This window comes from Plectrocnemia conspersa, unplaced genomic scaffold (genome assembly GCF_051122295.1).
Source record: "Plectrocnemia conspersa isolate PC_06_02 unplaced genomic scaffold, ASM5112229v1 ptg000006l, whole genome shotgun sequence".
Lineage (NCBI taxonomy): Eukaryota > Metazoa > Arthropoda > Insecta > Trichoptera > Polycentropodidae > Plectrocnemia > Plectrocnemia conspersa.
Genome location: NW_028277170.1, coordinates 4,298,182 through 4,324,585, shown reverse-complemented (window position 1 = coordinate 4,324,585; position 26,404 = coordinate 4,298,182). Strand labels below are relative to the sequence as shown.

The following is a 26,404-nucleotide window of genomic DNA, read 5'->3' as shown; positions in this document are numbered from 1 at the left end:
GCCGTGGACCCACGGGCGGGCAAAACTTGAGCAGACCACCAATGCCGCAGACCCACCGGTGGGCTCCTGGCTGTACGCGAACACGACGCGTCATCATATTTAGATTTTTTTAAACTAAGACCTCTTTGGCTACCTTTATGGAACTAGAAATGGTTTTAAAGATTTGTATTTACTTTTAATTACGACGTTTTGACAGGATATGCCACTAGGGGTGCCACTCGAGTGTTATCGTCGTTATGTCGAAATATCACACTCAACAATGTCTGGTTGCACTTTTTCCAACTAAGTGCTTCAAAGACTATCTATCACACGAAGGACAAATACTAATTGTGATTTTAAGTTCTTAGGTACAATCCCTACATTTTATTGTGATTGTTTTTTAATATACCATAAATTAATTAATTAAAAAAATACTGGAAGTGCCAACCCTGACAATAAAAGTGTGTTTTTCTACTAATTTTGGATTCAATTGATAGAGCTTGTATAAACATGTAAATATAAATTCATAAATCTTATTTTACTTTATTTATAAGGCTTTGTTTTTTATTTAAAAACTTGCGGCATTGAGGTGACGTTTAACTTTAAACTCGCGGTACGCAAGTGGTTAAGAACCACACCAGACAATCCCATCGCGAATATGCCGCCCCCAAGCAAGTGCCGCCCGGGGCGGTCCGCCCCCTCCGCCCCCCCATAGCTACGCCACTGGGTTGTGATTTCCCTTCTCCGCTATGTCAACTTGAAATCAAACACAAATTAAACACAGAGAGCATCACTTATGTTTCAGTCATTTGACATTTGTTTATAGATTCTTAACTTGTACTAAATTCATTAAACTTTTCTTGTATGCATTTATACTACTCCTCGAACAAAATTACAAGTTGTAATACCTTTATATTATATTTCTTTCATATAAAATTAATTATTTTACGTTTTTATTTCAGGCAAATCCAGCAACAGCAAAGACAATGAGGACAAAAAGGACGACACCGAGCTGTGGTCTAATATGGAGGCGCAAGCGGCCTTCCTAGGTCCCAATTTATGGGATAAGACCCTACCATATGACACCGATCTCAAGGTACAAGAAGTCAGTAATCAAAAGACATATTTATATCGTCTTTAACTCTTGTGTGTTGTCCTCGCTTGATTTTGTTAATCTGCAAACGCTACCGTCACTAACTGAAACAATAACGTTTGTATCAAGTTTTATTATGTTACATGTTTTTTATAATTATTATGTATTATTACAAACACGCTTTTATGTTTTTACATATAAAAAAACGGTAACCTGTAATAACTTTTTAAGTCAATCTTTATCACTTTAAAAGGCATAAAAAATCCACATGATTTATGTATGTGTAAAATAAACAGTACAGCTTTCATAAGTCTTGCAATTTTTCAATAAATTTCATCGTATGATATTTCAAATAATATGTTATAATAAAACTACAAATAAAAACCATATTTTAGTATTTCGTCAAATCAAAAGTATTAATTTTGTCAGAAAAAAAATTAAAATAAATTTAAAAAAAAAATGTAACCTAAATAATTTTTTCAATGTGGATTGTATTTTAATAATGTTATTACAACAGTCGTTTTATTTATTTTAAAAACTATTTTATGTTTTATAGACAATTTGCCAATTATTCTACAATTATCTTTTATATAAATTGTATTTCATCTTAAATATTCATCACATTTTAAGCTCATTTAAATATATTATTTTGCTATTTCTGGTTTTCTCATTGGTAATAAATATATGCAAAAATCATCACCTGACTTCTAAAGAACCACACATACTCTTGAAGTGACTTACAAAAAATTCAATACAATATCAACAACTATCATCAAGAGACCTCTAAACCACTCTCAGTCAAATAATCTATATGTATAATATTATATATAAATTAGCTAAACTAACTTGCCATCATATTTCAAAATGTCGGGTATTAAAAAAAATAAAAATTTGTAGCTACGTTAAAAGAATCTTGGATGAAAAAATAATAAAATTATAAATGTTTATTTATAAAAATTAAAATAAAATGTAATTTAAAAATAAGCTTGATCCGCAATCTTGTTTAAAAATATCGACTAATAAAAAATAGCATAAATTTGGTGATACGGTACAAAATCTTAAATCGGAAAAGTAATAAAATCATAATTGTTTATTACTATATTATTAAAATAAAATAAAAATTGAAAAAAATGTTTTCTATCTCCGTTAAATATTCCTAGTAAAAAAATAAAAAAGGTTAAAAACGTTTTATATATAATAAAAATATAAATTAAATTTATAAAAAAATTACCATTAATGTTGGATATCGTAATTTTAATTATAAAATAGCTTTTGAATCTCGGATAAGTTTGTAAGCCATTTTGTTTCAAAATTTTGACTAATCAATAAATTTAAATCGTACTTTAAAAAATCTTAAGAAACAGTAATGTTAATAATAGAAATTATAATAAAATAAAACTCAAAAACGTTTGCACTTTGGCAAAATATTGGCACTTTGTTAAAATATCCTAGAGAAAAAAATATAATATTATATATAAAAATTGTATAATAAAATTAAATTAAAATATTTATATTGTGTCATTAATGTTGGATATCGTATTTTTATTTATATCGTCATAAAACTTATTCTAAAAATAGATTTTTAATTACACCTTAGTTCGTAACCAGACTAATCTGCCATTTTGTTTCAAAATGGCGACTAAACAATCAACTTAAAAACTCGTGGCTACGTTAAAAAATTTTGAAGATAAGAGTAATGGCATAAATTTTTATTATTAGAAAAAATGTTTGACTCCGTTATAAAAATCTTAGGGAAAAAAAGCAAACATGTTAATAACGTTTTATAATAAAAAATAAATAAATTCAAATTCTTATTTCTGTCAGTAATGTTGGATATCGTTATTTTATTTATACTATATCAACAATAAACTTATTCTAAAAATAGATCTTCTATCTCGGGTAAGTTCATAAGCCAGCCTAATCTGCCATTTTGTTTAAAAATAGCGACTAATCAATAAACTAAATTAAAAAAACACTTAGCTACATTAAGAAAGTCTTTGGGAAAAAATAATTTAGTCATAAATGTTTATTAATAGAGATTAAAATTAAATGAAATTTAAAAAATATGTTTTTTTTAAATTGGCTCGATACCAAATTACAACTTTGTTAAAAATGTCATAAAGAAAAAAGTTAACAGGTTAAAAACAATATAAATAGTTATGTTTTTTTAATTATTATTTGCTTAAAAAAATCCTTAAGAAAAAAAGAAGGAAGTCAAAAATTATACTTATATTAAAATTGTAAAAAATATATATAATATAATAAACTTTTTGTACGCAGTTTTAAATACATAAATCTACCTAATTCTTACGGGTTTATTTTTAATTTTACCAATTTGGACAGCTTACAAATTGGCCATTTATGAGTTTTCAAAATTTTAATGTTGATTTTCGTTTTCAAAAATCTAAAATTATTAAGAAATGAATTTAGAATATGAAAATATACGTCACCTATTTTAAACTATACAGAAGTTCAAAGGGATATAAATTTAAAATTAATCAAAATTCACAATATCCAAAAAATGAGATTTTGTAAATATAATTTAATTTAAAAAAACATTATATAGTGTATTATCAAATGAATGTTAGTCACAATAATCACACACGACCATTTTAAATGATTATGCCTTAGATTTTTTTAATAACACTTTTTGCATGAATTTGAATCTGATAAATATAAATATAAATCTTTTGTCTCGGATTAATTTTGCGAAAATTATTTTTCAGTATGTGGACCTGGACGAGTTCCTGTCCGAGAACGGGATGCCTGGAGATGGCCTCGGGGGAGGTCACTTAGCGGCGAGCAGTTTTTGCCATGCTGCCGGTCTTGCGCTCGGGCAAGTACCTCCACAAGTAACAAAACGTGAAAGATCTCCGTCGCCATCCGACTGCATGAGCCCCGACACCATCAACCCTCCGTTATCGCCAGCCGATTCCAGTTAGTATACTTTATTACACCCTTAGAGATAAGATAGGCTGCAGTTAATTTTTTTAAAGCCATAATGTAGTTTAAACTAACAAAATTGTAATCCATTGCAAAATCAATTGCAGTAGCTGTACGTGAATATATTTTGGTTAAAGATTGACAAACATCAATGGAAATAATAGCTGCACGTTTGGACGGCTCATATGGGTCAATTCAAACAATCATAACTGATTGTTTAAGATTGAGCAAGCTCAGTGAGTACTGAAGGAACGATTTGAAGAAGCTAATCGTGTACTTATTTTATTAAGTGATCTGTTTTATATCGACGTTTAATCGAATACAATAAGAGTAATTCTTCTAATGATATATGTAAAGTCTAAAATCAAAATTAAACATGTTTTTTGTAATTGTTTATATATTGTACATATAGAGCATATTGGCATATGTTAAACTATTTATTTTTTATATAATTTCAAACATGTCATACCAACATTGTTATATTAATTTAAGATACATAAAGACAGCAAAGTTTAACAGTTCAATATAGAGTTGAAAAATCGTTATTAAATACTAGATCATGATTGATCATACAATTATTCAATATTGAAAATAGTGCACATTGATATTTTATATTTTAATCAAAAGTAAGTAAATGTAAATTTTGATCTGATTCTAGACGTCACATATATTTATATTTTCAACAAAATAATTTAGTGTAATAGTAATGAATTGTGCTTTAACTAATATTTTATTTTATCAATAGGAAATGAGATACTTACATTTATTTTTATAGTTACATTATTGAACCATCTTTAATATTTTATTAGTAAAGTATTAACAGGTTACATTTCTTATTTTTTAATAGACAGTTCAATACTTTTAATTTATTTTACAGTTACTATTTTTAACTAATTGTATTATATATATTGTTCCAGAATAGTTTCATTCGAGTTAAATACGATTTAATTATTCTTAAAACATATTAGTTTTGATAGATTATACAAATTCAAATGCTTAATGTCTGCACACTGTGTATGGATTTCTAGTTGTCATGCACCGTTAGCACTAAGAAGTATTTTTCAGTCAAAGGTTCACTCATAACATTCAGTTAGTCCAGAAGGACGAATATTATTGTTACAGAATACTCAAATTCTAGAGTAACCCTATTAAAGTTGAATCAAAGCTAAGTTGCCATTTTATTAATTGAAAACATTTCATAAACAGTGTATATCGGATGTGTCCTGGAACTAAGTCAGTTGACTATAGTCAATAAATCCATGAAACTCTGAAATCAAGAGACTATTAATCTGACATATTGTTTATACAAGTATGTACCTTGCTAATGTTGCTTCTGTAAACGTTTCAGCATTTTCCATGGCATCATCTGGACGAGATTTCGATCCCCGTACCAGAGCGTTCTCTGACGAAGAACTCAAACCACAACCTATGATTAAAAAATCTCGAAAACAGGTTATTTTTTTAATTGTTCATACATGTATATACATATATGTACTATACCTAGCTATTGAAATATAATCACTTATTAAAGAAATTAAAATGTATACTTTAAAATCTTAAAAAGTATTATTTTAATTATTTTTAAGTGTGATATTAATTCAATAGCTGGATATAATACATATAAATACATACATAAATATATGTGTGTGTAAGTATGTATTTGTATTTATTATGTATTAGTTAAGGGTACCGAAAATGGAAGAACTAGTAATTACATTTTTTATTGCAAATTTTTCAAAACATTATTTTATAATACAGTCAAAGTAATTTTCGGTGCCCGAAATATACATTTAGCTGGATATGTAATGCATAATATGTATTAAAGTCTTACTGTTGATGCAATTTTGATGGACTCTTATATATTTAAATTATTTTCTGTTTTAACAGTGAATAATGTAAATGTGTCGAGTCCAATAAAGTTGAAAAGCAATCGCGTCGAACTAGATCATACTGACCGTCCGTTGAGTTTGCGTCCACAGTATACATAAATAAACCGAGGTTTGTAAAAAGGGCACATGTTACAACATTGCATTTATAATATATTTATATATATATACTTGGGTTTGCGAATTTTGGCAAATATGTATACTTGATGTGATTATTTTAGCGATATGCTCCGCAGTGCGTGTTTCAACATTTCAGTGTCAATGTGGTCTGCAAAAAGGGCATACGTGACGTTACGCTATCGAAATTCAATTGACTAAGCATATAAATCCCTCATCGTAACTTTTTGCATTTAATTGATCACATAGAACAATAAAAGACATATAATAATAAAAACAGTACAAATTTCATTAATATTCTGACTTTCTAATATGCAGCACTTCTGTAACATGTGCCCTTTTTGCTAACTTTCGCGCGAGTAAAAGTAAAATACATATATGTATTATGAATATCTTTGCTTTTGCGATTTGCTGAATCAGTTTGTACCCGATGATCTGAAGGATGATAAGTACTGGGCACGCCGACGAAAGAACAACATGGCAGCCAAGCGCTCTCGAGATGCACGCAGAGTGAAAGAGAATCAAATTGCTCTTCGAGCAGCATTCCTCGAGAAAGAAGTGAGTATACAAATTTTATAGAATACTATCCAAAATTTTCCAACGTTTTCTAAAAATTCCTTCTTATCGGTTGAAGTCAATTGGTAATTATTAAACTCTTCAAAAACCCCTGCATGTAATCAGATCATATAAGTTCCTCAGTATATGTGCAGGTATTAAGAGCTACTCATATGACAATTACTTAAGATATACAGTAGATTCTCGGTGAAACGGAACGGTAAAAAATTATAATTTTGTATTAAAAAAGTTTAAAAATTCATTCAACTACGTACCAAAAATTGTGAACAATCACAAAATACTTAAAAATTATTACATATACATATTAGAAATAACTTAATAACTAAAATTATAACATTGTTCTTACTATAAAACATTTTTTTTAATACTTTTAAATAAGAGATTATTCAGGTATTTATTTTCTCTACCGCTTCGGATAATCCAGAGTCTACTGTATAATAACAAAAACCAATAAAAAAATATACATCTAATACTAATATTATACTTATTACATTTATTTACCTTTTCATAAAAAACAATAATCATTGTTTAATTACATACATTATGTCATGTATATTAAAATTAATAAAATATAATTAAATTGTATAAAAATTTACTTTTAGTTCTTTTCAAGAACAACTTTATCTCAATTTAAAGGACTTGGATGCATATTTACTCAAAAGTTTTGCATAAATAGAGAAAGAAACGTTAAAAAAGATACATGTCGGATTTCATTTTAGAAGTCATAAATAAAACCAGATGAAAATATTATCCAATAAATAGTTAAAATATCAGGTCTAAAATATGCTTATACTATAAATTACAAATATTTTTTAATTAGGTTGGAAAATTTTGGAAGAAGTTAGTCTTGACCCTTCAAATTACTTTTATATGTTGCTCACCGCAAGAAATATATAGCTTTTGGAACTATTCTTATATTTGCTTATATCTCTTAGCGCAATACTATTAATACTTTCAACTTCTTATATAGTACTATGTACATAATATTTTTTGCAAAATAACTATTTAATCAGCTTTATTTATTATCCGGTTTATTACTATTTTAATTGCATGCAAAGGAATACATACTGTTTTGTAACTAAAGCTTAGTTTTGCTAGTTTTATTCTTTTAATTTAACAGTGTCTTGTATTAGCTAAAAATAAAGAAGCATTGGTAGTAATAGCTTGTAATTAATAAATTAAATATACCATAGTTGTTATAAATTGCACATTAGCATTATTTAGACGTACAAATATATCTCAAATTTTGCATTTTAATGTTAATTATGAATTATGAATAAGCCAGTATGGCTACAACATTAGTTTTTATACGTAAGTATAGTATTTTTCATTTTGAATGACCGATCTATACCTCTTTCAGTCAATTTGAGACGGTTGTACGTTTTACTGTATTTATCAAACACTGACAATGTTTTTGATTGAGAGGATACAACATCGGTGACCTAAATGAAAGAACTCTTAATGTTTTAAATTTGGATTTACAATAAATAAGTTTTGTAGTTTAATGTAATTGTAGTATAATCCATTTTTCATAGTTTGTCTCATAATACAATAGGTAATCCCGAAATTCACTTCGTTTTTTAAAATTTAAGTTTTAATAGACAATTATGCTTTGGCGTTTGATACCTAAGTACGTATGTTGTTATATTTGTGTTGATACACAAAATTAGGCCCCAAAATTTACAAAGGCAGAATTTTTACTAAATGAATAATTTATACAAAATGACAACTACGGCTATTAAAAACATTTGTAAAGTATTAGATTACTCATTAGATATCTATAAATGGCAAATATGGTTTAAAAAATTTGAATGGAAATCACGATGTTAAGAATAGTCCTGAATGAGGAAGACCAGCAATGAGAGACAATGATGTCATGGCTAAATAAATTAAAGCAAATCTTACTCAAACTAAACTTCAGCTGGCCGAAAACTACACCAGTCCAATATAGCAGTGCATATACACATTAAGGAGACTGGGAAGACATTGAGACATTGTGTATGTGTTCCTCGCGTTTATAGAACTTATGCTTGCACTACACTCTCTGGAAGTTGTCCGAACCGAAGTCGGCCGAGATCGCTGACTTCCGAGTATGCCGTCCGGATGGCGGCCGTGAATGACGTTTGCACGGCGGCTGCTGTCACATACAGCTGGCATATTTGCGCGCGATCAAAAAATGAGCCAAATAATCGCAATTTTTAAATTCTCATATTATTAAAATTACGCTGCTGATAATTATAAAAGTTTGTGTAGGCACTCACCAATACAATATAATTACGCAAAATCTTTGTCGGCTTTTGCAAAATGCCATAAGGCATAAAAATGATACTTCAGAATACGAACACCACATCTGTGACTATCCTAGAATTTGTCGCCATCGATTCTAAATAAGAATTCGTTATGGTGTGACATTTATATCAACCGATCTAGGAAAATACATAAGGATATTCATAACGATTTTTTTAACAAAATCATTTACCACCAATTATTTTTTAATTATTTAATTTTATATGAAATAAATATAATAACGATATCTGTTAGAAGAATATACTATCAAAAATATAATTAATCCCTTTTGGTGCCCTAAAATATTCAAAGATGTCAGTAAGAGTCTGTTGAAGTCCCCAATGGTATTATAACTTGACCACGTGACCACGATGCAGCGCTCGTCATGCGTGTTGACCATAGGACGCCTACGCGCATACTGAAATTGAACCGAATTACTCGTTCTATTTCAGTTTGCTAAAAACCATATCATTATCTCTCTCACTATCGTCACTTAACACGCGAGAGAGCGAAAGGGGAATTATCTCACCGCTCGCGCTCGAAAGAGCAGCTCCGACTTCGGTTTCTTTGAATTCGGTCCGTTTGCCGACAATGTTCGGAAGCGCTCGAAGCTGGCCAAGTCGATTGAATTCCCCCCACTTTACCTCCCTTTCTCGGTAACCTCGGGCAACTTCCGAGAGATTTTAGAGCGGGCAGAACTGAGCTTGACCGAAGTAACACACTATATTCTCCGTCCTTGGTCAACCTTAGCCAACTTCCAGAGAGCTTAGTGCAGGCATTAGAGCTGAGTCGCCTTTTCGTGATCATTTGATAGCCGGAGATGAGAAATGGTTGTTGTACGACAACAATCGTCGTAGTAGACAAGAGATATTTTATGTGTACGGTGCTATTGCAACGTATTTGTGTATTACAAAACTTAACAACAACAAAACGAAATTGACTCTGGATAAAATCAAGGAACTTGTCTTGAAGGTTTATATCATCCACCTTATACTCCAGACATTGCTCCTTCTGACTATCGTTTATTTAGTACGATCCGACACTTGATGAATAGAAAAAATCAAATTTTATGCTAATAAATTAAAAAATAATAATATTTTTAGAATGAAATTGAAACAAAAATAAACATTTAAAAGTGTTTTTTTTTTATTTCTTTAAAAAAACGACATTTATTTCCGGATTACCTAATAATATAATATAGATAATATATGTATTGTCGATATATGTATATGAAATTTTATTAGTACTGCTGTTATTAGTTTTAGAACTTATTAGTTATATTGTATAATTACGTTCGCTTTTAGCAGTTAGCAGTAAAGTAATTTTGTAGAATTGGTACTATTGTTTTTATTTTCCATTATTTATGAACACTTAAATATTTCTTTTGTAGACTTATACTCAATGTATATTTTTATTTTTCTTTGATTAATTCATTATAGTATATTTTTCCTATTATAATTGCATATATTATTTACATTTACTTATCCATTTTTAATTTTTTTTTATGTGTCAAAAACACCAATTGTTAAAATAGGTTTTACACTAAGAGGCAAAAATTATCTAAATATGGTTGATAATTTATGGTATATTTAACTAAGCTTTAACACGTTTTTAATTAACTAGCACATTGTTAAGCTTTAAGATTACTTAAATTAATAGGTGAATGAAATATATCTTTATGTGAGGTGGAATGAGAATTTTTGTTTTCTGTTCTATAACAATGTTTCTATCACATTTATATAACATATTCAGAACTATGAAGCCCTTTTTAAATTGAAATATAATGTAGTGTCTGCCTCATTATCTGGTTCTAGATATTTTTAATGTTTTTTCTTCATATGGTAGAATTTCAGTTAAATTCTAAGTATCATATTACATAATTTTGAAAAGTGTAAAGGTGCCCTAATATCCCTACTTCTTCCTATCGTTTCAACCTCTGACGTTGGGGGTCATCATCCTGGACGAAATCTTGATAATATCTCCTTCTTATTATTTACTTTGTTGCTATGAAATATTTATTCATAATTTATTAAAATGTAATTTAGATTGCTAAGTTTATCTACATACTGGCACAGTTATCTTATTTTATATAATTTAAAAAAAATCAGATTACCTTGTTATATTTTTTCTGCGAAGTCCAATTCTAACGCTTCTTCCGCAATTTTTAGTTTATTTTATTTGTTATCTTCTGCTACTATTTTGCTATTTCCCCAAACCACGCTACTTATTTTTGTTTGACTCGCGAAAAAATAATTCAAATCACTATAACATCCATAAACTCCAGTTAATTTCATAAAAAAATATCTATAATTATCGAACATGCGTAAACTTTACATTAGCAAATGTCCGAATATGATTCCAGTAAGAATATTTTTCTATCTGGCCCGCCATATATTTTCTTTAAAGCTTAGGGTCTCTGAACTATGGTATAGAGAGGTTGCAAATGAATTAATTTTAACAAAATATCGGTGTTCACTGTCGTTTGCACTAAATGTCGGCGGTTGTTTTGCGCTATGCACTCATAATCACGCACTTCACCTTCATAAACTGGCGTTAATCAATATAAATCTTGCTTTTTTGCTAGTGTAACTCACAACTCATTACACAAAAATATGTTTATGGATTACTATATTATTAGTGAGCTTTAGACGTTTTAAAAAATCAATCAGATAAGAATTACGCATGTGTAAATAAAACATATTTGTAAAAATTAATTGACGTATTTATTTTTAAAGTTGCTCTCACATCTATTAGTCATTGAATTCTGCATTACCCCTCAATTTACGCGGTTCTTGTTTTACGCAGTTTCACAAATTTTTTTAAAATACTTACTAGCGTGCGTGCTAAGTGGGAGCGTGTAGTCAGAGATTAGAGTTTTTTGCAATGTGTACGTACGAATGCATATGTATGTATGTCAGGCGCGTGCGATGAGATCTTTTCCGTTTCGCGTGCTAAGTGACTAAAGTGAGAGAGATAAGAGCGAGCGTCCTTACGCTCCCAGTCACGGGAGCAAAACTCGACAACTTTTTTTTGTTTTACAGTTAAATTTTTACCTAAAATATTTTCGGAAGGGCTGTACGTATATTAGTCAATAAATTAGTTTTTATTTTACTTTCAAGCAAATGGGCCAGATTAATCTATTGTACAAAGGAAAAATTTATAACATTTGAAAGAACAAACAATTCAGAAAAAACAAGTATGAAGCAATCAATAATCACTCTCACTATCATTCAAAATCAAGTTCCAACGACATGATTTTTTGAGGCTGGCTGGTATAAGATGTTCATCACCATCTGTTCTATTATTATCTGATTTATTTTCTAAGATTGTTTGTAGTCTGAAACTCTTTTCCTAATTTGTAATACGGAGCTAGTGATATTTTTAATTGTTTTTATAAATTCTGCAAAACGTTCGGTTAAAGGAGTAAAATTAATAAAATAAGTTTCCAGCGCTTCTGCTAAATGTAGTTTTTGCCTTGGTTTTCTAAATTATAATGTTTACAAGCCGTTTTATCCACTTTAGCCATATTAAATTCAGAAACAAATTTTACATTTCTAAAAATATAAACTCGCTCTGGTATCTTCCAACAATATAATCCCGTTATGTACTCATTAAACACCTGATCAGCTGAATACCCATCCTCTTGAAATATTTTTGCAGTTTCTACAGGAAACCTTTTTTTAAACCTGTCTAATCACCCACAACTAACGAAAAAATTATCATCGCTTTCATCAACTCCTTCCCTTTTTTAAAATAAAAACTACTACTCTAACTACTATTTTACTATTTACACATGTAACCATTTCGTGGATTCAAATGATCCGAAAATAGCTCAATCACTATTTTTTCTGTTTTATTGAATTGTATGAAGCATCGCTTCGTGTAGATTAAATTCTCATAAAATTACAAAAAAATTATTTCCATGTACCAGTCGATCACAAATATATATTTTTTCTTCTATGGAAACAACTTTACTTTTATACTTCCCGTTGTTAAACATACCCTATTAGTAAATAATAAAAGTGTTGACGATCCCTGCCGTATCACTATCCTCAGGACACAAGACCATACCGGGTGGCAATTAGAGACGAACATATACAGACAAGGATACATCGAATGCACGTAGTGTGAGAGTCATACAGCACCAAATCATTCTTAGCGAGCGAGCGTAGTTCGTGATCTCGAGGAGTGAGAGCGGGTTGTCGGGGATGAATCGCAGATTTTATCTGGGATGGTGCTCACCGGGAACGTGCTCTCTGTGAATATATTGTAATTGTTTCCACACCGCTACGCATGTAGCGCGACGATATACAAATGCTTGGGTTAATGGCTTATTTCTACTTCTTGCACTTAACCTACACCTGTAACCTCTCCCACTGCCCATGCAGTGTGTCTTGAATTGCTTTTTGAAGTGCACGCGAATTGCTAAAGATTTTTCTTGTTTACTTTATAATTTAAAGAAATGTAAAAAGTATACGTGATTATTATTCGATCGTTTTATAACAAATTTCGTTCTATTCCTCAATTTACACGATATTTCGTATAACATATCTACCATATAAATTGAAAGATGCGATATGAACCATCAGTTAAAGGAATATCAATTATCACAAGTTACACAAGTAAAGTTACTTGTTTAAAAACGTTTACAATTTTAGATATTAAATTTAATTATACTATAAAACTTTTCTAAAAAATATCTTGCTTAAATTAGCGGCTGTTAAAAAATTAAAAACCTCTAAAAAATCACAGAAAAATAATTACAGATCAATAATATTATTTAACATAAATTTAAATTTAATAAAAAATAGTATTTTTTATATATTTATTTAAAAAAATAAATGATTCTTAAATTAATAGCAACACCTATAATCTGGGCAATAAAATTTAATTTTAATTTGCCTTATTTCTCTTGCCGACGATTGCAACATTTCAGCAGGTACTTTCTTGCGATCACCATGGCAGGAATTTACCTGCTGTAATGTCGGTTAAAAGTAAGTGAAGCACCGCAATGAAACACGTAATTTTAATTATAAAATTTAGTTTTTTAATACGATTTTCTTTGCGGTGCGTAATTATTTTGCGCGAGTCTTTTACCGCGATTTCGGGAAAAGAAGAATACGTTCATTTGAGACAGCGCCCGAGAATATCTGCCACATCGTCAACGAAAGCTTGGAAATAAATATATATCTCGGAGAAATTTGTATCTTCAAAATAGAAGAAGGATGCTGTGACGTAAAGAAGAATATACTCATTTGATTCAGCCCTCGAGGATGTACGCCGCATGGGCAAAATCTGGTGCATGCAAAAAAATTTTTGCGAAGAAAATCGTACCAATGAACTTTAAATAGAATATAAAATCACTTATGTGCCTATTATAAATAATAGGCTTTGTCACTGAGGATTATTTAAGTTTTACCAGTTTCACCCGACCCTTTATGTTTTCTCCCGTTTAGAGAAAATTTGATTCCTAATGACGCTGATCATTTAGGGCAGCGATCGCCACGGTGTGCAAATGTTTTATTCGAGAGCTGTATATTTTCGATGCAATACGGGAAATTTTGACTCCGTGGCGTTTGCTGATTTTGGGTGTCTAAAAGGCAAAGTCTAAATCTAATATCCTCCTTAGAGGAGACATAAAAAAACCTTTTAATCTGTATTGTTATAACTTTTTTTGCTATTATGTACATTGGCGTTAAGCTGTTACATAAATTTACCATATAAATTAATAATTAAAACTATCAACAAAGTTTAGTAGCAGTTTTATGGTTTTCTTATGATTGAACCTAATACGAATTCTTATTATAGAAATGTCCTAGAATCGCTTAATATTTTTGTTTAACATAACTGTTTCGTTTTTCAGAATATGACACTGCGACAGACGATAGACATGTTGAAGAAGGAAAACGACACGCTTCGCGAGAAATTAACAAAAACAAAGATCGAACTATAAAAGTTTTAACATTGTGGCACATTTGAACATTGGTTATACATGTAATGATAATAACGAATTGTGACATCAAATTAACACCGATCAAATTGAAATATTAATACACACACACCACCACACAATGTCGTTGTTTGATCAATATATTGTTACGTAAAAAATAATGTTACAATGATCGCTTTATTTAGATGTTCATATGATAAACATGAGAATTATCGGAAAATAATAATAATAATAATAATGTATGTGTATTAAATACGATAATCACTCGCGAGTGATATACTGGTTCACAAAAAAATACAGTTTCAAAGCTGTCAATTACAATTTGTATAACAAGTGGCTTCATATAAAGAACATATAACGCACCTATATCTGTGTATGTTTGTGTGTATTTATTATATGGACAAGAGTCAATAATTATCAGAGGACGTAATGGTTTTTCGGATTGTGACGTTGAAAGCTTGTAAATAAGGTTTTTTGATGAATGATTTTTTAAGTTATTCCAAAAGCCATAAATAAAAAATAAGGCTTTGAAAAGTTTTATTTTTTAATTTTGTAAGAGTAAAATAATTATTTAAACTCAAATGAAATTTTATTAATTTTTTTAAGGGGATTCCCAAAGATCTAGAAAAACTATTTTTTTAGAAAAACGCAATGACTGCTGTATAGCTCTAACTTTTGACTTATTGTAAATACACGTCAACATACATATTATATATACACACACACACATATATATATTATATGCGTATGTGTTAATATTATTAATTATTGTTGTAATATATCGTATATGAACATTGTTCGTCATGCGAAACAATGATGGTTTGAAGTTTTACACCTTTTTTTTAATGTATCGTTTTCCTAAGACAGTATTATGGTGTAAGACAACCTCAAACAGAGCCCGTCCATATGCCGACCGAGCAGCGCTGTCCATGTGACAGAGAATGCTCGTTGGTCAAACTTCAACAATAACGCAACTTGGTCTTATATAAATCGTACGAATGCTGCTGATATAAAAAAATAGTATTGGAACGATGCATTAGCTCAAATATATTCTAGTAGTGTACTAGCGTCGCGCGAAGTTAGTGGTGATTCAAACATTCTTACCTAACTACAGTTTCAACACGTCGAATTAAAACTCATTGTCTCGATTAGATTTTCAATATCATTTACTTTTTACTAATTTACAACTATTTTAGATTTACACTACAGAAACATAAATTATTAGTACTTATTCTGATATTTCGCTGTTTGTCTTCTTCGAGTGCTGGCGAATATCCAAACACTTATTTACACTTTGATGGTGCATTGAAGAACTTTTTTAAACCAGAATATAATTGCCATCCATTTTTCCTTCCAATAATAGCTAAAGGATTCTGAAATTCATTCCTTGGATTATGTACATCTTCCTACGCTCAGTTAATAATAACACCACATTTCAAAGATCTTTTTACACGTTTAGTTTCATACATACTGCAACTTCGAAATAGGAGCGTTGATTAGAGAAGCCTGCACTAAGTTTTTCATCTTATTAAATATGCTTCTAACCAACTCAATATTGTATAGCATTATCCAAAGTTGTACTGCTACTTATCCATACACACAGATATTTGAAACATTAGAACTACTCTATGTTTAGGCCTTTAATTGCTAGTTATAGTGGCTGAATATCATCTTTATTGACCATCATAAACTTATTAAGTTTTCTATCTGTGGAATATTACAATGTTGTTAAATCTGTTGTACTTCTTTATGTAAAAATAGGAATATTTGTAGTTTTGCTGTGTGTAATGTGTCATATTGGTTCAAATCAAATCTAGAATATTCAAAAATAAGGTTTTCTATTTATCTAACCTAACCTTACAAAGCATCACGGTAAATCTATACTATTATATCTTTTCAATATTCTTCAATTAGCTAAATAATTTATAATAAATAGTGCATTATACACTACAATGATGATTGTATCGAGAAATTGGGTTAAAAAGCAAACGATCTTAATTCGACGAGTCGACACTGCACTACTACTATTACATAGTGCATTTAATTATGAGCAACTGAAGAACAACACATGAATGTGGCACAATGGAGCACCGAAATAAGATATATATATATATATATATATATATATATATATATATATATATATATATATATATATATATATATATTATATATATATATATATATATATATAAAATATATATATATATATATATATATATATATATATATATATATATATATATATATATATATATATATATATATATATATATATATATATATATATATATATATATATAAATATAGTAAAAGTGAACTTAGTGATTTTTTCGTTTAAGTAGAAAAATTAAAAAAAGCGTGTAGAACTTATATTATATAATGTTTAGAGTTGCCTTGTATCGAGTATAACATCAAAAAATATTGTAACAATGAACGCAAATTGTAATATCTCCATCACTATGTAACCGGTACTTAACAGTTATCCCGCAAATTTACGAATTACACAAAACGATTTGTTACAATCGCGCGTGCATCATGCCTTTTACATGATAAGTGTTAATATTATAATATATATATATATATACTTATCAGGCGCGGGCGGTGAGATACTTTCCCTCTCGATCGCTCGCGTACTAAGTGACGAGAGTGAGTGAGAGATAAGAGCATGCGGTCCGCATGCCCTTATCTCTCATTCACTCTCGTCACTTAACACACGAGCGATCGAGAGGGAAAGTATTTCACCGCCTTCCCCTGATATTCATATATATACACATATGTATATGAAAAAACATAATATGTATGTATGTTTATAAGTGTACTTCAAAGCGGTACAAATGAATGATAACTGTTTATAATAAAAACATTCTCTATTCTAATAATGCCTATTTTAAAACCAAAGTAAACTTTTCAATAGTTGATTGCAATTACCGCGATAGTTTTATGTAGTTTGCTAATTATTACAAAAAATGAATTATATAATTAAAAATTATTATTATTTTACAGCAAGTAGCTTTGCTTACCCTAAATGTCAATTAACATGCTATTGTCAATATTTAATGGTTTAAAAAATGATTTTTATATAAACAATTATCGTTAGGTGGAATCCGCCTTATACATACATACATATATACAATAAAATAATTGTTATGTTGAAGTTTTATTAAAGAATTGCTTTAATTTATAATGGAAATTAAATTAGAAAATACTATAAAAAAATATGTATAGGCAAGTAGGGCTATTATGTACAATGTTGTTATAATGAAAAATTAAGGGGTGTTAAAATATTTATTAATTCTTTTTTAATATTAGTATATGACTTTTCTGTATTTCTTCCTCTTGTAGATCGTTGTTTTAATCCACACTGGCCTAATTGTATAGATATTGTTTGACTAAGGCAAGTAAACGGTACTACTTTTTTAGTTTTTATTAACAGTGGTGTCATAGCAAAAATATTTATTGAAAAAAATCTGTTTATTTTGCATGGTATTTTATTATGATCATAAGAGCAGCCACTACAGTAAACGCTATGCGATAATGATACAACTGCAGGTAACCCTTGTGCTATGTTATGAATCATATTAATACATATTGTGCTATGTTATAAATCATAATAGATAATAAATTTTATAGAAGACAAAAATTGATTTTTTTTTATAGATATCTTTACTTTTGGACCACCGAAATATATATACTATATGTATATATATATAAATATATGTATGAATATATATATTTATATTTGTTGAACATGAAAATGCTTCATGAAGCCAGATTTGCCAGATTGTTAAATGTTACTGTTGATGATATACTCAAATCGGGCCAATATTATCCAGCCCGTATTAAAAACGATTATCTAATTTTTTTGTATAATATACGTATATATGTATATATATATATATATATATATATATATATATATATATATATATATATATATATACATATATATATATATATATATATATATATATATATATATATATATATATATATATATATATATATATATATATATATATAAGCGAAGCCAGTTGAGTTTTTATTCATGTAATTGTGATAAGTTAATAGTTGTAAAACTTATACAAAATGATAAAATGTAAACGGAACGTTATTGTTTTGATCACGCAGTTACCTTTTTGTTAGCTCCTACGGACAGATTGGTTTTTGTTCTGTCCGCTTAGGTGATGTACTTCGAACTATTGTAAATATTATGTCTTTTTAAAGACGTGAAAATATACGTACATACAAATATATGTGTATATGTATGTGGGTGTTATTGTTCGTCAAAAAAATACAAAAACATGTTTGTATGCGTGCATATATTATATATAGCGAAGGATGAAAATTGTTATGTGGTTACAAAAAAACAGTTATTGTTATTATTGTTATCATTTTACGCAGGTGCTCATCAAAGTATGTATGTTAGGTTTTTTTTTAACATAGTGCTGAACGTTTTGTAGTAGATTTTTTCTTTGGTGTTTTGAACGTCGGCTGTCGGTTGGTATATAATGCAATGATTTCTTTTAGATATTGACTGCTATATTATAAAACTCTTAAAAACTTTGCAGTTTCATAAAAGATATTTATTTTCCTTTTAATATAATTGGTGAATGTTCTGATTGTTTGCAAAATATAATCTTTTTCTATATTTATCTATTACCATTGCATTATCTTTCATCCGACAACCTGAATTTGTGTCTTTAACGTATTATTACAAGTCTACACCATTGTATATTCCTTTTAATCTTGACTTTATATTAGTTTTGTTAACTTTTTCAATAGTTGTTACATAATTACACGTATTTTGTAGTTTAATATATACACAAATATATATATACATATATGTATATATATATATATATATATATATATATATATATATATATATATATATTTATATATATATATATATATATATATATATATATATATATATATATATATACATATATATATATATATATATATATATATATATATATATATATATAAATTTATATATTATATAATACAAGCAGTTGTTAAAATTTATGTAATTATTATAAGCGAGACTGTTGCTTCGTATTTTGATGAAAAATCATTATTTTGTCGTTTTCGTGTTTGAAAGTATATAATATATATTTTAGTATGTAAAAGAGAGAAATCTTATAGACTTATTATTTTTGTTCATGCGTAAAGAATATATGAGTTACCTAAAATGTGTTTGGTTATTTTAATGCAATGAAATAAAATATTTCATAACGATAGATCCTATATACCCCAGATTCCTGAAATTAATTATATAATATAATATCATATTTTGTAAAATAATAATAAAAATTACTTAAGGTAAATATGTGTTAACATGTTGGAGTCTGGACGATTTCACTACATACTATTCCATTGGAACCAAGTGTTTTCTGAAGCAGTGTTACTCAACCTTTCACACCTGTAGAGCACTGTAAATATTAGAAACTTTTCGCAGACCACTAATGCAGAAATAAAAAATAATAATATCAAAGCAAACAACACAAGTGTACATATACATAAAAATATAACATAAAAAAATCTATCTATAATTTGAATAATTATAAGTTAATCAATTAATTCGTTTTAATAATAGAAATAACGAAATTTTGAGGAAAATAAATAAAAAAAAGTTGGCATCTTCTCTTTTATTAATTCTTCGATATTGGGAGAAATTAATCCGTCCTAATTATCGTATTTTAATCGATGTTGTTCACAGTGACGTTTAATATTATATAGTTTTGATACACTAATATATTATTACATATCAAACAGACTATTTCATTTTTTACTTCACAGCCAAAATACTGCAATTCCGACTTATCTTGAAAATTTCGATGTTCTACCACTTGATTTCAACAAAGACATACTGAATATGAAGGGCTAAAATAAATAACTTAGTGTTAACACAATCAATAAAACATTTCAATAAAAATATTATTTTGATTGAATATTAACATATCAATTACAGAAATTCACACAAATTAATAAGCACCGCGTATTTTTTCTTATTTTTCTGGAGTGTTTTTAGTTTTGTACGGGACAATCTTAACACGCGGCGTTGACAGCTGGAATTGCCCGGACTAAGTGTTGCTAGTGCATAAATATTTTGGCTTTATAATTTTTATTTTTACTAGCAACACTGATTGATTGATGTTTACATTTATGTTTTTTATTGGTTGATTATATATAACTCTTTTAACAAAAATATAAATATAATTTGGCGGGCTGCAAGTTTATTCCTCGCGGGCCGCAAGTTGGTGGTGGTGTACATTAATTGATGTCTTCCATATAGGGATTAGTAATCCATATGTTTTCTTTACGAAAATCCTTATTTTAGGGGTAACAGTAAATAAAGTTTTGAATTAAATCCCTTAAGTGTTAAGAAGCCATGTTAAAGTAAATCTCCGGTTTACGTCAACAGCAATTAAAAATTCTCCCAAAAGTGGTAACATTTCAGTGGGTTTTTCTTGTACGCGACTATTCTAAAGACTATGAAGCAATTTTTAAAATGCGATATCTGTCTGTATTTATTCTTTCGCTTATTTTTCCCTGCGAGATGAGTTGGCTTAGTTTGTATTTTGGACTTGAACTAATGAAAGTTCTAAAACTACAAAAATTGTTTTAGATTTGTTACTAGGTTAGGTTTGGGGTTGAACAGCAAATGGATGTTTTGCAACTTTCAAATAGATATTCATAGCAATTTTAGAGCAGCATATTAGCGCCTATCAGGGCCGGACCTAGGTTATTTAGCACCCCAGGCAAAAACTAAATTTGCGCCCCCCTCCCACCCTAATAATACTTTAATAACTCATTACATGAGCGCAAAAATATAATTTAAAAAAAAAGTAATTTAATATTACATATATTTGACACTATACTCTTTTTTGCGATTGTGGGTATTTAAGAATTTGTAGTTTTATTTTCGTCGCGATTTTTTACGCGTGAAATAATCTAAAGAGTACACAGTAGTGTATACAAAAAATGTCAGATTATATTCTTTAACAATATTGTTTGATAATTTTAAGTGAATATTGCGCCTTTATTTGGTTTCACGGCGCCCCACAAGATCTAGCGCCCCAGGCGATCGCCTGTACTGGCCCTGGCGCCTATCAGTTAAATTATATTTTAACTGGTATATATATGCTTGTGAAAATGTATTTGGACTTTACTAGTGAAAATATAACTTTACCAAAAAATACACATTCCCTGTAATATAATATGTATACATCAGATGTAAATAAATAATGATTTATTTACATCTGATGTAAATAAATCATGATTTATTTACATCTGATGTAAATAAATCATGATTTATTTATATACTTATCACTTTCATATATCTATATGAAAGTAATAAGTATGTAAACCTATATATTATTTTCATATAGAAAAGTTGAAATCATATAATTTTACTAGCATCTGACAGATAATATGTATTTTCACTGGTAAATATATATATCTACTGGTGAAAATGTATTCCGATATGAGTATCGCCTTTTGTATGCGTTCGCGAACGCCGTCTTACGAATATCCCCAATTTGACACCGATCTCAATAAAGCTTTTACACAAGCGTACGTGTTTTTGGATTCAGACCTAAGAACTAACCAGCACGCGTATCCCTACACGCAACATATTGGTCCTTCTGCCCGGATTCGTTAGACGACATTTACACGTCGCGAAGGTATGACTCTGACGAACTTTGAGACGCGGAGCTGTGCAGCGCTACAGCTGTCAGGTTACGACAATTCACCAGTCGGGTGCCTCAGTCGAGACACTCCTGCGAAAACACGCCGTTTGCCGTAACGGTATTTTTAAAATCAAAAATGACCGCCATTTTGGGAGTTCGCAGAATCGCAATTTGGGAGCGTCAAGTCGCCCGTAGCACGAGCCAGCGGGTCCACCTGCTGGTCCCCGAAACTGACGCAATCGAGCGCCGGTAAATGCGCGCCCCAGCAAGCTACCGTCAAACCACGTGAAGCCTCACCAAGACGCCTAGTCCCAAGAGGCTACCGTCAAACCACCAGGACGCCGAGTCCCGGGAAGCAGTCGCATCCAGCAGAAGAGAAAGGTTAGTGTCGATCATCCTAACCCAACTTCCTCTCCAAAAAATAGTTTGTTTACATTTTAATTAATATAAATAATTTGTATCAATTTCGGTCAACGACAACTTGGAGTTGTTGTTCAACCACAGGGCATGCCTCAAAAGCGAGTTAACGAGGTTTGGCAAACTGTTAACCGCTGATCCCATCAATATCCAAAGGATAAGGGATAAATTTCAAAGTTTTGATACACTGACAGATTCCTAGCTGTCCAGCAACAAATTTGGTTGCTAGATGCCGAGGGTTACGATGAAGAAGTCGATACTTTTGAAGATAGCTATTATGATATTCTCAACCTGGCAAAACTGGCGCTAAAAGACCAGCCGGAAGCGCAACGGGAACCAATTCTTAACCAGTACAGGTAAACGCAACCAGTAGTGGTCATTCCAACTTTCAATGGCTCCCGGACTAAGTGGGTGGCCTTCCGCGACACTTTTTCTCACTTAGTACACAACAACCTGGAACTAAGTGAAATTTACAAATTTTGTTACCTAAAAAATGCATTTTTAGGTAGCGCAGCTAGGGTCATTGAACTCTTTCAGTTTAGTTCCGAGAACTACAATTCCGCATGGGAAAGACTTCTAGGCCGTTTTGATTTTATTAGACAAACTGTTCTTTAACATCTGACTGCTCTTCAGGACCTGAAACCAATTCAGACAGCTTCATCGCAGTCCCTATTTGAATTGGTGGAAACAGTCCTGACGAACTTCACTGCTCTAAAAAAAGTTAAGGCAAGACATCGAGTATACCACGGTGGTGGCTATGGTGGTTCGGCGTCTCGACAAACTGTCCAAACAGGCATAGGAGAGTCGGCGAACAGAATCCGTTCTGCCTACACTCAGACAACTCGTGGAGTTCCTCACTCTACGAGCTCAATCCTTACAATATTGCCCTCCTGCATCGTCGCATACATTCAAGTCGGTACCGCACAGGCAGACCAGTACTGTGACAAATCATGTGCAGACAATCGAAGATTGTTTCCTTGCGCACAAATAAACCGTTTCTCAAAAACCTGATCCTTCGCCTCCTCCTGATCGGCACACCTCAACAGCTCTTCCACAGCAGGAGGCTACGGCCTACAGGGGGACGCAGCTGTACCATCAGATGCAAGATCTGGTGCAGGAATTCTGGACCTGGTGGTCCACTGAGCACCCGTCAGAGCTACATACAAGGATGGAGAGTACGGCTGCAGTTGGATTCACAAAGCCGCTGTAGGCGTCGTCAAGGAAGGTGACCTGTATCTTTGCTACGGGTGATCAGTCTCGTCGAGATGATTCATCTAAGTTCCGATGAACTAATTCGTGTAGTGACAAAAAAATAATAGAGGCAGAAGTGTAAGTGTGTGCAGTGAAAGATATTTTATGTTTCATTGATTGATAATTTAAATGCATATCATGTTTATTGCTTTTATTAAATTTATAATTTAGTCATGTAGCAAACCAAATAATGCTAATTTAGTTGGGTATCAAACCTTTTTCTAACTATTTATGGTAGGTATTTTATGTCTGATTTTAAAATTTAATTTGGTTTAAATTTACATTTAAATTATTATTGTCTAAAAATGAATGAATGCTTGCAGTTGGTATTGTGTAACAATCTAGTACAAACAATCCAAATGTATATGGTGTGCAATAATATATACACAAAATCACTATTGCACGAACCTGTAACATACTTTTCTTTACAACTTTTATATCGTGTTTCTAACATTAAATCTTTTACAACCTTTTTATACTGTGCTACTAACATTAATCTTTTCTTCATGTTTATTATAGTTTAGCGTTAACTACTTTTTCTGTTTTTGTTATTATTTTAAACATCGCGTCCTCACAGAGTTTGTAATGTGAGGACCAACACTTGTAAGGCCCGCTGATGTGCCCGTCATTATGAAACTAATGTTTCATGGTGTGGGGTATATTGACGTCTGTTCCCCCTTTTGTATGCATTCGCGAACACCGTCTTACAGCGTTCGAGAATGTCCCCGATTTGACAGCAGTCGGCTCCGATCGTTGTTACGAAGCGATTGAACCACGCCGATCTCAATAAATCTTTTACACAAGCACACGTGTTTTTCGATTCAGACCTAAGAACTAACTAACACGCATATCCTTACGTGCGAAACTGTCTCTTTGAAAAATCTTTATTGTGAAAATACTACATATAAAGTAGTACTTTTAACCAGTTCAACGCCAAGCAAATTTCTATGAATTTGCTCTGTAGGCCACCATTTTCAACCCTTTAAATTATTATGAAAGAGGAACATTATTTACCTGGAAAATCACTGTTTACTTTCCTTTTTATTAATTTTAACATAAAAGTGAAAAAAAAGCACAGAAATAACAAGTTTTAAAAACCACTGTCAGGGCTGCCACACACAAATATTATATGTAATTTATATTGTATGTGGTTTATATTATATGTTTTTGGTTGTTTTTAATATTTGTATGGGACACGATAATTTCCGTTGTTTTAATCAAAACCTTTTATCAAAATGGCGGCTACTTCATATATTTAAAAAATTTCAACTTTGTCAAAAAAATTAAAAAAAAAGTAAATATGGCAATAATGTTTTAATATAAACACAAACAAAATTCAAATTCAACAAATGTTTTTTTTTACACAAAATTAATATTGTAAAAAAAATATTGTAGCAGCCCTAACAACGTCTGTATGCTCGATCGTAAATAATAAAAGAATGGTTCAAAAATTGCACATTTTAACGATCACATTCCATTTAATAGATGTCTCTGTATTAAATTAACGAAAAAAAAATCAAATTTATTAATAAATGTGTCTGTAATAACATTTGCGTGCCTGCACGCGCTGGCGTTTGACGGTCCGACAGCTTTGGCGTGCAGGCACGTCACTGGCGTCTAAAGGGTTAAAAGCAATATTCTGCCCTTTTTATTTTTGGTATGTATAAAAATGGTTGAAGGAACTTATACCTAAAATACATCAGTACATACATACATCTCAAACAACTGTAGTCTAGTTTAGATTCATTATTTGAGGTGGATTTTTTTTATGAATATGTTCTTGCTATGATTTTTTCAGTCGGGCCCTGGGAATTTATGATTTCGTGTTTTATTTCATTTGGAAAAGGTGTTTTGCAAATAAGTTTTTTAGTTTTAATTTATATACATATATGAGGTGAGGTTGTTATGCTTTTTTATAAACCTTTTCATTTATAACCTAATATTTAATTTTCAAAATCATTTTTGTTTAAAATAACTGATGAATTTCCTCTATCAGCTGGCAAAATTATTGACTTTCGTTATTTTCTAATTCTAAATTGGGGGTAGGTGGTTTTGCAGTTCTAAGAATTTTTCTAACGTCTTGTCGAATAGTTTACTTTATAATGTTATTGAGTTTGAACATATGTACCTGCTTCTACAGCATTTCTTCGAATGGATTTTTTTTAACAATGATCGCAAAGTAAAACAATTTTTAGTGTTATCTAAT

At 30.1% G+C, this 26,404-nt stretch overlaps 1 protein-coding gene and 1 long non-coding RNA gene across 18 annotated transcripts in view; one reads left to right on the top strand and one right to left on the bottom strand.

Moving 5' to 3' along the window:
• The window catches only part of Pdp1 (PAR bZIP family member Pdp1), a 160,154-nt gene extending 144,760 nt beyond the window's left edge, over window positions 1-15,394 (top strand). For 7 of the 17 annotated variants that reach the window (XM_088187613.1, XM_088187608.1, XM_088187614.1 and 4 more), the window contains 5 exons: window positions 942-1,084; window positions 3,799-4,009; window positions 5,364-5,467; window positions 6,439-6,576; window positions 14,744-15,050. In XM_088187613.1, the coding sequence (XP_088043739.1) occupies window positions 942-1,084; window positions 3,799-4,009; window positions 5,364-5,467; window positions 6,439-6,576; window positions 14,744-14,833 (686 nt within the window). In that variant the 3' untranslated portion in view covers window positions 14,834-15,050. Of the gene's footprint in view, window positions 1-941; window positions 1,085-3,798; window positions 4,010-5,363; window positions 5,468-5,902; window positions 6,039-6,438; window positions 6,577-14,743 lie in introns of those variants that run through there. The other 10 variants (XM_088187615.1, XM_088187610.1, XM_088187604.1 and 7 more) reach the window with 5 other exon arrangements.
• A 5,078-nt stretch (window positions 15,395-20,472) lies between these two features.
• On the bottom strand, window positions 20,473-20,928 carry LOC148234066 (uncharacterized). Its single transcript, XR_015810101.1, has 2 exons — window positions 20,809-20,928; window positions 20,473-20,722 (listed from the first exon to the last, which is right to left on the bottom strand). It is a non-coding gene; the product is annotated as an uncharacterized LOC148234066 (long non-coding RNA).
• Between the last annotated feature and the right edge of the window lie 5,476 nt (window positions 20,929-26,404).